Source organism: Anser cygnoides, chromosome 3 (genome assembly GCF_040182565.1).
Source record: "Anser cygnoides isolate HZ-2024a breed goose chromosome 3, Taihu_goose_T2T_genome, whole genome shotgun sequence".
In the NCBI taxonomy this organism is placed as follows: Eukaryota; Metazoa; Chordata; class Aves; order Anseriformes; family Anatidae; genus Anser; species Anser cygnoides.
In genome coordinates this window covers 60,709,466-60,723,499 of record NC_089875.1, presented here as the reverse complement: position 1 = coordinate 60,723,499, position 14,034 = coordinate 60,709,466, and the positions used below count along the sequence as shown (strand labels likewise).

Sequence of the window (14,034 nt, the reverse complement as noted above, 5' to 3'; positions counted from 1 at the left end):
CAGGATGACAAGACTTCTTGAATGAAAGAATTCACTGATGGCTAGCTTCAGTTTAGCTACTCTTAAATTCTTTTCAGTGAAAAATGGCCATCTCAACAATGGCCAGAGAATACAGCCTCAATTAATGGTGTCAGTATTGATGAAAAGAGCAGCTGGGAGAAATCCCATTGCACAGTGGGTAGGAAGAAGAACATTCAAACATTATAGCTCCGATGAAAGGTACAAAAAGCGAACAAGTCACCAAAGCCAAAGATAATCCATCGCCCAGCTACAGATCAAACCTTTAACGCTGGTTAAATAGCACACAGTGCTACCATTTATGAAACTACATCTAGCCATGCCATTGCACAGATTTGTCCAATGTACGGCGGAAATTAACGTTAGGTTGATATTGAGAAACGTGCTGACTTGCATGCAGCCTCTTCAGCATGCAGACGCAGGTCAAAAGGGTAATAATATTCCTTCTCTCTTGTGGCTGGCACACAGAAGTCACAAAACATGAATTTCTATATCATGAGTAATTAGTGCTACTGGAATAATGCACACCCAATATGAATTCCCCTGGAAAACAACGATTCCCTTCAGTGGCTGTCAGCAAAGTCAGTGTAACATTGAGTTGACGGAGTGATGAGACACTGGGGAATAATACGAAATCCCACTTCTTTCAGAATGTACTATTTTCCTTCAATTTTTTTCCTGCTTTCTTGAGAGAAGATTTCCCTATCAGGGGAGAGGAAGCAAGTCTTCAAAGAGGCAGTAGGGTTATATGGACAGGCAAACTGAAAAGGTCTCCCTTAAGAATTCCTAATTACAAGCCATATGAGGAATAAAATAAATTTTTAAAACTGCCCTCTGACATTCTGTTTCAAGATACCCAATTATTTTTTCTGTATCACACACCTGATAGTGTCCACACGCACACCCCCTCCCAGCACCCCAGGCTGTTAGAACAATCCCAAGGAATTCACAGCAAGTTGCAGGCTATGCAGAATGTAAGCATGTTTTCAGTCCAAGAAATATATATATTTGATACATTTTGGGGGCACAAAGGAGTAAATCAATATTGGCCCAAGGACAACACGTTTGTAGCACGCCAGCCATCACACTGCCTTTGCTCTACTGGTAGTTGGAACAAGTCTTACAGTATTAGTTAAAATGTCTTTCCCAGGCCTTGACGATGATCTTTCATAGTTGGGCTACAAGTCCAACCTCAAACAATTACATTACGATACGCCGAGACCCCAAGTACACAGCTTCAAATTGCTGCAAAACAATGAAGTTCACTGGGACCGCTCCCCAGTTTATTTCTCCTGTCTCTTCATGTTAAGAACCCATCATGCAAATACTGGGGGACTGGCATTTTAGTAGGAATACCAGGACAAACATACAAGGTACTCCCCCTTGCTCAAATTCATCATCATGCAGTGGCTTTATGTTGCTTCATGAGGAAGTGGGAAACGTCATTTGTAACAAATCCTGTCAGAGTTTCTCAATTCTTACAGAAAGAGTTGATAACTGGGTGTGTGCAAAGCCTTAGAGAGGACAGTTGCAGTCCGGTTACGATGTGAAGCATGTAAACTCATGCTCAGAAACCTGTTCCGCTACGCTTCAATAGATTTGTAATAAGCAGAGCTCTAAGACAGAACATACAAATACTTAACATTATGCCAGAGAGGGACATTTGGAGATTAAATAAGCCATAGTTCTACTAAGGGAAAATTAATTTTGTACCTATTGCTGAAACTCTGTGCCCAAATAGCGTTTTTTGTGAACTTGCAGTGCTTACCATGAGTTCAAGGTTTGTTTGTTTGTTTGTTTGTTTTTAATTTATTTTTTTTTTTACCAGTCCACTTAAATAGCTTAGGTGCCGTAGATTTGCTGTTGTTGTTTGGTTGGTTGGTTTTTCCCTCACCCCTCAGAAATTCAGCATTGAAATGCCAGTCTTTTTTGGTCCTTCATTATATTAAGAAGACAGTCTTTTCAAAGCTTCCAGATAATTAATACTGAACTCTTAAACTCAGTTGGCATTTGTAGAAATTACAAACTGAAAAATTCCAACCTAGCTATCATATGTAAGTATTACATATGGCCAGTTTCTACAGCTCAAGTGACTACCAGCTGCACTCAGTGTGACTTCAAAAATACTTTAGACTACTACCATTCTTCATATACATCTATAATCCTCTCAGCCTCTTCTCACAAATGGCTACTTCCTTTCTGTCCTCAACTCCTAGGGTTCCAATTTCTTGCACTACTGAAACTAAAAGAAATAGAGTGGAAAACAACAGCCAGATTGTTTGCTAGTTCACGGGGGAGCTGCCGGGAGAAATATGTAAGCCACAGCATTATTTGAAAAGACGCATGCTTGGATCTCAAAAACCCTCCCCTCTGTCTAGCTCCCTTCTCACTCCCACGCACACATTCAGAGTTGCCTGTGTTTCCCTTGGACTCCTAATATTTGTTCAGCCTGTAGACACCTTCCAGACAATGACTTCCTTTACAATGACAGCTGTCACTCCTGCCGCAAACAGTCTCTCCTTTCTAACTCAAACAATGTTTGACACACAATTCTCATGTAGCCTAAAGGAAAAAAACAGTTCTCAGGAATCCTCAGGAATCCTCTCTTCAAGGCAGGGACTCTCACCAGCTGGGTGCAGAGCTGAACCCTGCACCCAGGAATTCTGCGCCCCCTCCTACACACCAGCACAGATGAAGGGACATGGGAGCAGCTAGGACACCCGCCTGAGAAGTGAGGGACAGGGATTAAACTACTGCAGGATAAAGTGGGTATTAAGCACTGTACAACTCCAGGAGCTGTGTTTTCATCATAAAAGTGGGTCACGTTAATGCATTCTCTCCTGCTCTTCCCGCTGCCTGACTGAGAGCAGTCAGCAGCCAGCGCTGCCTGACACGGTGCGAGCTGAACTCAGGCAGCACCAGGACTGCTCCCCTGCAGGGGCAGAGGCCAAAGGCACCCAGACTGGGGCTTGGGAAGAGTCTGTCAGGATGAAGCAGCCACTGAGCTGCCAGGCTGCCCAGGAGTTGAAACGGGGATCCTTACAGTGGGGGTCCTTACAGTGTGCTGAGCCCTCAACAGCACAAGCACCTATGCTGCAACGCAGGCAAAACTCAGGTATCTCAGTGGTGATCTGGATCTTGGTCTAAGCATGCAAGTGGAACAGACACAGGGCATCAAGGATTACATTAAGCATTTCAGTACATAGTCTGAACTGTGTAAGTGCAGCATTAGTGAACTCTGAATTAAATCCACACAGTATACCAATCAGGTGGGGTGTGGTAATGACAAACATCTGCCTACTGCACGGAGTACACTACAGAAGATGGCATACATTGTGATAAGTGAGGAAGAGTCTAACAGAAGCACTTTTACATAAAGCTGCAAACCCTTGTCTACAACAGATTCCAGTGCAAGCACAGATGCAAGTACAGTGGCTTCTGTAACCTCATCTCACTTCCCAACTCTCATCCCCAAACTGCACTAAAGCACTAGGAGCTTTTTTAGTTTTGCTTCTTTGTGAACAATCAGAGACTCCAGCCTAACTAAATATGAACAGTCACAGTTTTGACTGAAATATTAAGAGAGGTATAAGAGCATAAAATGTCTTAAAAGTTCTTAGGAAGACATCTGTTTTTAACATACCATTGAGGCAAATAGCTTTACAATGTGAAACATACAGAAGGGCATACCTGTTTTAGTTCCAGTGTTGCTTTGTCCTGAAGTGAATTTCTTGTCTTGTATTTTAGAACCTTCAGCTGCTAAAATAAGGAAAGAAAAAAGATTTAATTAACCATATTGTTAGACAATAGCTCTCTTTTTCCCTTCTCATTGATGCTTTGGAAACCACTATTTCCAAAGAACAAATCTTTTTTTTTTTTTTTTTTTAAATTAAAATTTCCTTTCTGAAGAAGCTGGATGAATCACAACGATAAAAAAAAGTTAGTGGAAATACCTGAATGAAACTGCAGGCTAACTTGGAAGAAGCAAACATATTGCAATGCAGGGTGAGAAAACTGTGTTGGTAAAGGTGATTCGCATATCCTAGGTTTCTGAAGGTATGGTACAAGATACCAGTAAGAACTTCATAGACTTCACAAATTACTAATGCACCCATTATCCAGAATTGAAAAGAGAACGTTTTATGACCTAACTGAAGTCTCAGTGAGGAGAGATTTCTTAATATTTTTAATAGACATTTGATCAGGCCCTAGAAAGAGGTAATTCTAGTGCTCTGGATGCCCTTTCAGTGACCATTTATAAAGGAAAACGAAAAGATTCATTATCATACTTCAAATCACCACCATATCCTTGGCTTAGCGTCTATTTGATTGAAAACTCAGGCAGGAAATTAGATGCCACAATTTTCTCAGCTTACGATTCATCTTCATCTCCAAGAGCTCCACTATAGGAGCATTTGAGTCCAGAACACTACAATCTGGGATGAGTGCACAGACAGACTGTAATAACTCTAAAAACCCCTCCACAGACAGCTAGGAAGTATTTGCAAGCAAGGATAAAAAGAAAGTTACATTGATATAGCTGAGGGGAGGAAAAAAAAAAAAGAAAGAAAATCTCACTAGGAATGAGAGTTGGAAAAAAACATTTAGCTTTAAAAAACTAAACAAGCATTCCTGCATTAACTTCACTTTAAAAACAATTTATTTTTCAGCAGGCTCCAAAAATTTTCCTATAGAGCCCAGCCTTAGCACCTCAGTGAGTTGATTACTTACATGGCCTAACAATCTTTGTTTCTCCTTTAACTCCTTCTACAGGCATGTTTCAGGATGAACATGGATGATAAAAGACAGCAAGAGGAACCTATATTAACACTTAATCCATCTTTTTTTTTTTTTTTTTGGGGGGGGGGGCAGGCAGTGGAGGGAAATGGAAAAAGCTTTGATCAAATATTCAATGTTCAAAGCATTTTTTGCTGAGATCAGCATTCAAAAATCACACCATCTCACAAAAAAAAAAGTGAAATTTTAAATTGTACAAAAAAGACAATCCTCTTCTATATTGGAGGGAACAGCTATATTAAGTCTCTTTTAATCCATAGAAGAAACCGCTGTTGAACCTAATGAATACTGATTCCAGCTCAGAATGAGAACAGGCATAACATGGCATAACAGGCAGCCAAACAAAAGATTTTAGCACTTTGCTGTTTTAAAGGCCTCATGTTTAGGATTCATTCTACCAATAAGTAAGGCCACTGATTTTTGTGAAATAACCTGAGCAACACTGAACGCTGGCACTTCCAGACTTGGTAGGATCTGCCATTATCAAAAAACATACTTTTTCCTTTCAATGCTCCAAAAGGGTGGAACTACACCGGAAAAAAAAGTGTTTTATTCATCAGAGTAAGTGCATTTATATATATATGTAAGATATATAATATCTTACTAGGAAAGTAATACCTTAGTCTGGGGGAGGAAACGGACTGTTCTCCTGCCTGAAACAGCTATTTAGAATATTCTCAGAGAAGGACCCGCTGTAATGTATGAGGAATGTACATCGTGAGCTCATTTACCTTTGAATAGTGCATCATGTGATAGAAGAGGAAACTGCCGTAAATATTAAATATACTGTTTCTGAGCATTAGTGAGAGCACTGATCTTCTAAAAGCTTTGACCCAAGTCTCTCTGCATGCCTCCTACAGTGCATGTGCATTATTTTCCTCAAACATTGCACTGTAGGATTATGTAATACTTCTTTAATTTCAAAAGAATGGTTTAAGTGTACTGATAATCCAGATTACACACTTGTAGCAGAGCCTAGCTACACAGAGCAATATTTCTTCCATATTTCCTTTCCTCTGACTCTTCCTTGGAATATTTTGACATAGTTTTAGTACATAGGCACAGGACCACAACAAGTAATGAAGAAAAGAACAGACGGCACAACCATGAATTTTAATGATGCTGGATATCAAATAAGAACTGGCACAAGTATTAAGAAGCTAGTGCATGTGCACTCCCACACAAAATACTTCTTGCTCTAAAGATGCAAACAGAAGATCAGACAGACAACTAAGTATCTAAAATCCAAATTTACATATTGACAAAATTGTTTCCAGCAAGACTCAATAACCTAACATGTGCCAGGAGACACACCACTACCTAGCACATGCTCTGTTGCTTATCTTGAACCACTCTCTTCCCAAGGAGGGAAAATGATTATTAAAAGAAGCATTAGAAATAAGAGGATATTCTTCTGTGCAGCATTCTGGAAACATAAAATGTTGAAGACAGCCTGAGTAATAGTGTAGATACATTGGGGAAAACAATTACAGAACCAGAGTTGTCAAGGCTGGAAGGGATGACAAAGCCCACCCCTCTGCCCAAAGCGGGGTTGCCTACAGCACGCCATGCCCCATTGGATTTATGAACATTGCCAAGGACGGAGACTCCACGGCCTCTCTGGGCAACCTGTGCCACTGTTTGGCCACTCTTCACAGCAGGGAAGTTTTAATTATGTCTGAATGGTATTTCCTGTATTTCAGTTTTGTGCCTCTGGTCTTGTCGCTGTGTCACAGAGAGGAGTCTCGCTCTGCCTTCTTCACTACACCCCACCAGGCATTTTCTGATGTTTCTTCTGATCTTTTTTTCCTAATGCTTGCCTCTCTTCTCCCCTCTGAGGCATACAACCCCGATGTGCTTGCCCTGACAATGCTGTCACACTGGCAAGAGTCTGAGGCTCTGGTCCTTTGAGGAAGGCCGCCAGCTGCAGCACAGAGGCAGCTCTGCTACGGGGCCTCGACCTCCAGAAGCGGCACCCTGAAGAGATGACACGCGGTGCGAGGGGACACTTGGAGACCACAAACAAAAGATGGTGCTCAGACCGGTGACAGGTTCAGGACACACCCAGCACCCCTCACAGAACCGCACCCTGTGGGTGTTGGAAATGGGGAACTGGACAGGGCTGCACTAACAGGAAAGAGCGCACGCACGGGTTAGCCCAAGGCACGCGGCCACCACACGTCCGCCATTTCAGACACCTCTGGGCAAATGGTGTGCTGAGGGGTGACCTGGGCACAGCCTTCCACTGCTTGCTCTAATTCCACGAGTGTGAGGCAGAAGCAATGAGAAACAGCCAGGAGAAAAGACACAGCTAGGACTGAGGAGGAAGGACTAAAGGAAACCTATCCCCCGGACCCATGGCTGGTTGGCATGTTGATCAGTTCACAAATATTGCTGTGTTGGGAGCATTCAGCACCTAGCTGATCTGTTTGAAAGCAACAGCACCGAGTTTAAAGACTAAAGAGTTAAGTTTGGATGTGAAATTCCCTTTAATGGCAAAACTGGAATGTCTATCCTCCTAGCAAATTCATGTGAGTTGGGATCCTTGGGGGTGGATACAGAGGCAATGAAGTCCAGCACAACTGAAAGCTTTCTCACTGCTCTTGACTTTTTTCTTTTCTTACATCCACAAATTGTGAACATGACATCACCGACACGCACACATGTAAATACCGCTCCTCATATTTATAGTAAAACACATCTTACAAATCTTTAGCGTTTCTTATTCTTTGCATCATCAGTATCATCCATGTATACGCTTGGCAAAGCAATATATTAAGTAACGCTTTGGTGCTGTTTATTCCTCTAGAGGTAAGCACTGCATTTCATTCCATACCTGCACTCCAGGCTGATCTTCTACTTGTATTTTAAGATTGGAAACCTGGGAACAAAGGACAGTGATCTCTCTAGAGATATAGGTCCTAAAGATCTATCGTTGACCAAAAAATTTATATGATGCATGCAGCTCAGATGATAGATAAAAGGTAAAAACCAAGCTGCTGGATGTCTAATATTAAAGCCTTCAGAGTAAGTCTGGACAAAGTTATGGTTGCTCTTTGCCTCAGAAATTTGGGACACAATAAACCTTCAAAAAAAAAAGTAAACAAACAAAACCATCAAAAAACAAACAAAAAAACACAGAATAAAACATACATGCATGCTTGTTAAAGATAATAGTTTTCACAAAATCCACTTGTCAGTAACAAGAGGAGTTTGGGGAGAACTGGGCCTGGCAATCTGCTTCAGCACAGCTGGAAACAAACATTTCCTAGCACCTCCGCACGGTGCCGGGGGTCGGGCTGACCCTGGACACAAGCACCTCCTGACAGACCTTCTTCCTCCAGCTGTGCCTCAGCTGAATGCCGAGTCAAGGCTGCTCCTTGCTTTTGTTTATTCGCTTTATGCAGCAAGCACACAGTGCAGCCCACGCAGCTCAGGACCTGTATGTGCTTTTTCATAAGATTATTTGCTTTAAGTGTAAGAAGAGGACACTGACAGTCAGTGCCAGTTTTGCTTTTGTAAGCTCTTGTGCACATGTACAGAACAGTTATCAGAGTCCTTCAAAACAAGATAGCAAGAAAATTCTTTACTTTCTACCACCACAAGCTACAGCAGGGCCCTGCTGAGGAGCACGAAGATCAATTAAGCAGAGACCCAACCACAAAAGTCTGAACACAAAACCAAACCATCTCGTCACTGAAATTCATTTGTATGTACTGTTCACAACAGCTGTGTCTGAGAGGTTTGCTCTGACACTTGAAATGTGCAGAAACACAGGTACTGAGCATTTTTTGCATGTATAAGCATCTCCTCCGTTTCTCCTCCACGGCAAAACCAACTTAAAGCTTCCCTTCCCTGAAGGAAGCAATACCTGGTGGCTTGTACATTGCTGCCAGCCTCCAAAGAGAAGGCTCAGAGCCCGGCGGCTCGGAGCAGCACTGGGGGTGAGCTCAAATCTGAGAGTTTTTCACGCAACAGGATGGGGAAGCAAATGAAATATCCAGAGAAGAAAGGACTGTAGTACTGAAAAACAGGCTGCAGGAGGGACAAGGGTGTGTGCTGTTGACGTGCATTTCGCAGCAGCTCGGTCCAGGGGGTGGGAGCCAGTTGTGAGGCCAAGGTTGCCAAGGCAGCAGTGGGTGGCACAGTGCTGCCGTCCCTTCAGGTTACCCCTGGGGGCAGAGCATGCAGACAGGAGCAGGACCCAAGCATCAGGGAGGAAAACCTATGCCCTTCACACTTACTGTCAAGCCCCCTCTCTCCTCCACCCAAACCCAGAAGCCCCCTTAAGAGCCCTGGTTTATATGGTTCATAAAGGGAGGCTAGAAAAACTTTCCTAACAGACCTACCACTTCAGAGGAAAAACTGAAACACTTCCAAACCAACATCCTCAGGCTTCTTAATCCAAATGCTACAGAAAATTGTTAATAAACTGGGTCTGCTTAAGCCATTAGAGCTCCAATCAAAATCCTGTTGTAACAAAAAGTTCTCATTAGCAACACTCTTCATAAAATTATTTTAAAAGAAAAAAAAAAAAGATTTACAAGGGTCTGCCCATTACAGTAGCAATAAGGCTGTAAAAACTGCAACACGTGAATTCACCAAAAAAGCTTAAATCTAACACGTCTGAATGATTCCAAACTAAGACCTCTACTTCCATTTTAAAAGAAGAAAGAGATGCACCTAATTTTGGTTGGATGTCAACACTTTGATTCTCTTGTTAAGGGAGCTTGGTTGATGGAACTGTTGAGGGAACTGGGGTAAAATGAAGAGTACCTGCAGACAATAGACCAGTTTGCTATTTTTAATATAGTTAATATGTGCCTTCACAGTTTAAGATATAAGCTTTTTGATACTTCCAACATTAGCGAATGGAAAATACCCATTCTTTTAAAGTCTAAACTGCGGTATTTGCATAGTACATTCACAAATAGAGGTTTGACTCAAAAGAGTGATAGCGTAACCTATAATTCATTTTTACTCACTGAAACAGTAAACCAAAGCAAAGTTTACACCTCACTTAAACATGCCCAGAATTAATTTTACATGCATTAAAATAATTTCTATTCTAAGAAACTTGAAGCTGGAATACATCTTGTTATAATTCCAGTGCCGAGGAACTTAATGTCTGGTTTGCAAATATAAATAAATTAAAAGATACCAAGCTACAGTGGCTATTCCAGTTTTCTTTCCTCTGCCACTTATCACAGAAGTCTACCATCAGAGCTGCCACACAAAGCACGGTCACTGACACTCTTCAGTCTCTACTGTCCTGGCTGAGCTAAGCAGAAATGAAAACTCCTCAGCATTGCTGTTTACTACTTGTGAAACAGTATAGAAATTGCTGTTGTTTTCATCATATTGTAGACTAGGAAGACAGATGATTTTAAACTGTCACAGCTAATTCATCACTAAGTTGTAAAACACTTAAAAACGGAAGCATAAACAGATTTCTTTGGAAACAATCCACAGACAAAATTGGATATCGCAAGTATCTACAAGAAACATGAGGATTTTTTAAATTTTTTTAAGTTAAAACTGTGTAACTGCTCTACTGGGAGATGCCTATTCATAGAAAATTACTTCTGGCTTACTATGTTGGCTTTTTAAAGTACTGAATTCTGAAATATTAAATACCACAGGACAACACAGCTAACAGTGCCTGTGCAGGGAGAACCCTTATGCTGCTTAGGCTCTCAAAGAAAAAAGAAACACAAAGCTAAATGTAACGGCCTTTATAAAAATGTGAACATGCACATTATTTGTTCTGGATAATTATATCAGGTCATTATACTGCAATATGGAGCAACGATACCAACATTAGAGGAGCACTGGAAGAAAGGTCCCTGTTAGCTACTGAAGAAGCCTGTGCTGCCAAGCAGGGGTTCTGGCTGGCAAGTCTGGCCAGATACAGGTGAGAGACATGAAAGGAAGCTTTTGAATTACACCTCACCAAAATAAAAGCCAAGATGCTACCCGCTGAGGGATTGCAGAGCAACCTCATTTCCAGACACCCAACCCCAACATCGTGTGCTCTGCAGCAGCCTGTCCCAGGCAGCGTACAAACACCAAACCTGGGCAACATCAGACCCACAAAGGTCAGTCTGCGATTCTTTTGCTTGAGGCCAAAATACTTTCACCCCAGGTGCAAGAGTAGCAGCAGCTCTCCTCCTGACTTGGGAGTGCTGCGGGCAGCACTGGCTACTGCTACGGCAGACAGACCCCCACGTCCAGGACCTGCTCCTGCGTGCTGCCCCAATGGCTGGGCGCTGAAGGCCGCCCCAGAGGATGAAAGGGAACACCTGTACATTTCACTGGGTGAAAGTCACTTTTCTGGACTTTGACCGGCGAGCTTGGTCCAGACGATGAGGTAATTCCTGTGAGAGTGTCCAAGTCACGAGGAAGCTGACACCTACTGCTGGGAACTGGAGAATTAGGCACAGACCTGTCTGCTTTCAGCATCGCACTGATCCCAAGGTCAAGCCACTGGAGCTGGGGACAGCACCTTGAGTGTGCATTATTTGATACCCCCTCGTTCAGAGGGCACGGTGACCGATGCACATTGCAGCCCTTGAGTTCTACAAAAACACAGACAGCAACTCCAGTAAAGGCAATATGGGGATGGAAAGAAGGGAAAAATGGATACTTAGCTGTAGATTGCTCTGTTAGCAATTTGATCCTGAGAGCTAAGTATTTTTAAAAACAAAGCAACCTCTTTAGTCTCGGCTTTGCAATAAGAGAAGGTAATGGCTCCTCTCTCCCTCCCCCCTAAGAAAGTAAATACAAAAATAAACCAACAAAACCAAATCAACAACCATAAAAAACCAAACATGTTATTTTGATGCAATGTGTATTTTTAATTAAAATCAACATTCCATAAAGTGAACTGTATCTAAGGTTAGTTCAGGAGACTCCCACGAGCTCGCAGACTGACACTGTGCTTCCAGTGGCAAGAAGCCAGCCCACGGACAGACACAGGCCATCACACCCCTGCTGAACTCGGTGCATAACTATGCTCTCCTCCGTGCTTTCAGCTCTTCCCAAATTTGTCCGGGACACGCTGGTCTGACAGGACGTAGCGCCATGAGGTGAACAGCCTCCACCTGCCAACTCCACCACCGTGACACAGAGCAGGCCTGTGGTGACGGCACTTCTGCCGTGACAACACCACGCTGACCTCCCAGAAGCCAGGCACGACTGTTTGTGCGTCTCGTGGTAATTAATCCCTTCCTAGGGTAGCTGCTGCCATATGGGGACATCCCCGTAAGGGCACACCATATCCAGGCGAGGGCGCGTACCCCACGTGAGGATGAGCTCTGCTGCGTGTGTAATAAACTGGTAACTGCACTCAGTAATAGGATGCTTCCAGCATTTTTCACCCCCAGAAAGGTTGCAAGAATTTTAAAGAAACACAAAGCACTGCAAAAATACAGTAAAATGAAGTGACACAAACCTTGCAAGCAGAAGAAAGGAAGTTCAAACCAGCACGATTCCCTTTCAAAGCCTTCTTTCTAGTTAAGTTGTCACCTCACACAAGGATGCAAAAGAAGCCTATAGCACAGCTCTCCTTCTGACCACTTCTGACCACAAAATGTTTAAGACACATTCACCAGCTCTCTGACCTTCTGAGTACCCCAAAGAGCTTCTTCCAGCAGCACAGCCGCTCTCTGGACTCCTACTTACAAGCCTGTCGCATGAAAGCCAGTTCCCTTTGTGTTCCACCCCTAACAAAAGCCACCTACAATAAAGAGATCTCCATTAGCCAAGATTTCACCTCCTTTCCTTTAAATTACTTTAAACTCAAAATCACCGTGCCTGCCAAACTAAGTGGGCTCCTGGCCTTCATCCCGTAATTGCTTTAAAGAGATCTTCAGTCTCATCCTGTTGCCTCTATGAAGAGGACTCTGTTGCAAGGGAAGGCTCATTTGGGGAGAATAAATGGGGGCTCATCGCACGAGAAACAGGGCATCAGCCTAGCCTGTAGAACTAATGGCTATGTTCAGCTTTTGACAAAAACACATCTGCAAAAACAGACAAGTGACTTTGAGACTGAGACGTGTTTTACTCCCAAAGGAACAGGGGCCGACAACCGGCTTTCAGGACACCCTCTCAAATCTTTTACTAAAGAATCACTAGAAATAAGGATGTTCAAATTGCAAGAAAGGAGGATGGGGGTAGTGGGGAAGAAGTAGTGTTGTTTAATGCTAACATCGAGGACATTGAGTGCTCCTTGCAGAGGAAGGTGGGGTAAAACTGAAGCTGACCGTAACTGCCTATGGAACCTACAGAGATTTCTGCAAGATGCAGCTTCTTAAATATCAAAGCACCACGACCTTGTTTACTAAGGGAAAAGTTAATTGCCATGTGGGTTTCATCTACTGCCTCAGCACACTGAGCTAGCTCAGGTACTGACAGCGGGAGAGCTGTGTCGACACCAGGCCAACACGAGAGCTCCTCTTGGCTGAGAAGCCAAGTTAAGCATTACCCTGAGACCGCCACACCGCTTCTGGCACCTAATTATCCTCACACAGCACCACGTTAGGCCGCTTAGATTTATGTCTGGGACATCCACTGGGATTTCTCTCCTAGAGATAAGTTGTGGACCACTTAGGAGCTAGTGATCAGAGCAAGTATTGTGGGGAACTGTTCCACTGCCGCAGAGCTTCCTGGGCAAGGTTCATGCATTTTGCATGGATGTTCAGAGTCACCCTTCCAGCCTTAAAAAAAAAAAAAAAACAGAACATGAATTATGACTGCCAGTCTCTATAGCAACAACCTGCCTCAGCTAAAGACAGCAGGAAGAGATGCACAGAAGCCAGGCTTTGTTTACACAACCTGTTCTGTGCAGACAATGATTTCTGGAACAGTTAAAGCTGCAAAGACTGCATGCTGTTCTTCAGCAGCTAAGTTCCCCGATCTGTGTGTTCAGGCCATTGCTCTAATCAAAACCACACTTGCCTGAGGAAAAAATTTTCTGCACGCCTGCCTCTTCCTTGCAATGAAAGTTCACTAGAATGGATGCTGTAACTGCTTAGGGGAAGAGCAACACTCAAGTTTTCTCATTCTTCTCCTGCTCCTTATACGAAAGATATGTCCTTTTACTGTAAGCTACATAAAACATAATATGATGCAAAATGCATATATTCTGAAACAGTGAAGCAAGAAGGAATGCTTCTTACCATTGCTGGGCAGAGAACAAAGCTGAAACATTGACTCAAA

At 42.9% G+C, this 14,034-nt stretch overlaps 1 protein-coding gene across 8 annotated transcripts in view; it reads right to left on the bottom strand.

Moving 5' to 3' along the window:
- MAP7 (microtubule associated protein 7) overlaps window positions 1-14,034 on the bottom strand; it is a 112,651-nt gene that overhangs the window by 51,098 nt on the left and 47,519 nt on the right. For all 8 annotated transcript variants that reach the window (XM_048075727.2, XM_048075721.2, XM_048075722.2 and 5 more), the window contains one exon: window positions 3,709-3,777. In XM_048075727.2, coding sequence (XP_047931684.2) covers window positions 3,709-3,777 — 69 coding nt within the window. The remainder of the gene's footprint in view (window positions 1-3,708; window positions 3,778-14,034) is intronic.